This window comes from Fulmarus glacialis, unplaced genomic scaffold, assembly GCF_000690835.1.
Source record: "Fulmarus glacialis isolate BGI_N327 unplaced genomic scaffold, ASM69083v1 scaffold43069, whole genome shotgun sequence".
NCBI classification, from domain to species: domain Eukaryota; kingdom Metazoa; phylum Chordata; class Aves; order Procellariiformes; family Procellariidae; genus Fulmarus; species Fulmarus glacialis.
Window position 1 is genome coordinate 1 of NW_009236032.1, and position 1,867 is coordinate 1,867.

Here is a 1,867-nt window from a genome sequence, read left to right on the forward strand (position 1 = left end):
CCCCCAAAAAAAAAAAAAGTATTCTTTTGACACCACCTTATTAACTCTACAAGCGTATTCAGCTGATGGAGGCAAAAGTTGCACAGACATCCTCTCTTGTCAGGAAAAAAATCCGGTTTTGAGCAAAATCATTTGCTCAATAAAAACAGATTGAAGGGAATATATTCCTAACATTGCTATAGTTATACTATTAGAAAACAGTAAGCTTGAGTGGTTCCTTTAGCTGTCAGCTCTTTGGTTCATTGTGTCCCCTTCTTTTTTTTGTTTTTTTTTTTCTTTGTATGCACACAGCATACAAGAATAAAGAGTTCTTCTTTATGTATTTATTTATGTATGTCATGCTATATTCTAGGATTGGCCCTTTGATGACGGTGCTCCACCATCCAACCAGATTGTTGATGACTGGCTAAACCTCCTTAAAGTTAAATTTCGTGAAGAACCTGGTTGTTGTATTGCTGTACACTGTGTTGCTGGTCTTGGAAGGTGGGTAAAGTTTTTTAAAGATTTATTGAATTGCCATCCCTGGTCAGACTTGCAAGGATTTGGTACAAAAGTTTATTTGAGCCAAATGTAAAATAGTCACATAACCAATATTGGAATGACGTCACACTTAGAAGTAGTTCAGATGACAAGAAACTGTTGTATGTATATATTAAACATAAATGCCTTTTAGTCAATAGATTATGCTATTATCACAGCCCTCGCATAAGAACTACTGAATGAAGTAAACGAATATATTCTTGTGTCAGGTATATTGATGAGTGTCCCACGGATATTTTTTGTCTTGCTAAGTCTTCCTTTTTTTTCTAATGGGTTTGGGTTTTTGTGACTCAGATGTAAGTTTCTTTTTCATCCCTATTTTAGCACTATTGCCAGTCTCCTTGTTCCAAGGGTATTGTAACCATTAGCCACAAACAAGTGGGGTGCTCTGGCACATCAAGACCAACTTTCATCCCCATTGGGGGATGAAAAGTGTTCACCAAAGTCCCAAAGCTCTGTTTCTGTCTCATTTCTAACACTGAGCCTCAAAATTTTTATGGATAATGCTAAATATTCTCTTAGCCCTGTTCCCTCTGTCTGCTGCTACTATCTTAAATACAATTCCAACAGTTGTGAGAACATAATGGTTTTGCTGCTATTGTTCTAGACTACCTGGGAACTCGATGTGTTCAAAAACAGTTGCCATATTCTAGCCATGCGTTTCAGCATTTCCAATATAAAATAGAGGTTTCTGGTCTTGCTGTCCATAAGCCTGGCTTATCCACTGTTTGCATTATGGCTCCACACATAACAAAGTTGACTGTAGTGGTGAATTACTACCAAAACAAGTCGTCTTCAGCTGCTTACAATGATATATGTTGGTTTTTTCCTCAAAATCGGGCAGTTAACTAGTTGAAAAGAAGATCCTAGCTTTTTATCATGTGAGGTTTTTTTTTAGATCCCTGAACATATAAAACCACTTAAGCTTGCTACTAGAGGCACAAGTGTGTGGCGTGGGGTTTGTCTTGTTTGTTTTGGTGTTGGGGTTTGGGGTTTTTTTTTGAGCCATAAATTGCTAATGTATTTGAGTTTGATTTGTGTCAAGCTTTCCTAACTGAAAACTGTATTCTGTCAGATGAAGAATACTGTGGCAAGCAAGGAAATCCTAGGGGGTGGGCAGCAGCCTGTGGATTGCATCTGTTCGTAAAACTTGTTACACTAGTTCTAGGACTTGTTACTTCTTATTGGACCTGACCCCTATTCTGATTTCTGCTTTGGGCTCCTAACTGCTTCTAAAGATGCTTGTTTGTGGGAATAGAAACCCATATGCAACTCTTCCCCAGAATCAATTGGCTTTGAAACAAATGGGTAAAGATTACTTGCGTTT

The 1,867-nt window shown here is 37.8% G+C and overlaps 1 protein-coding gene across 1 annotated transcript in view; it reads left to right on the forward strand.

Annotated features, from left to right (window-relative positions):
* Window positions 1-352: 352 nt before the first annotated feature.
* The window catches only part of LOC104082942 (protein tyrosine phosphatase type IVA 1), a gene marked incomplete at its 5' end in the record, with an annotated part of 4,724 nt that continues 3,209 nt past the window's right edge, over window positions 353-1,867 (forward strand). The window contains one exon of the mRNA XM_009586231.1: window positions 353-483. Within this exon, the coding sequence (XP_009584526.1) occupies window positions 353-483 (131 nt within the window). The remainder of the gene's footprint in view (window positions 484-1,867) is intronic.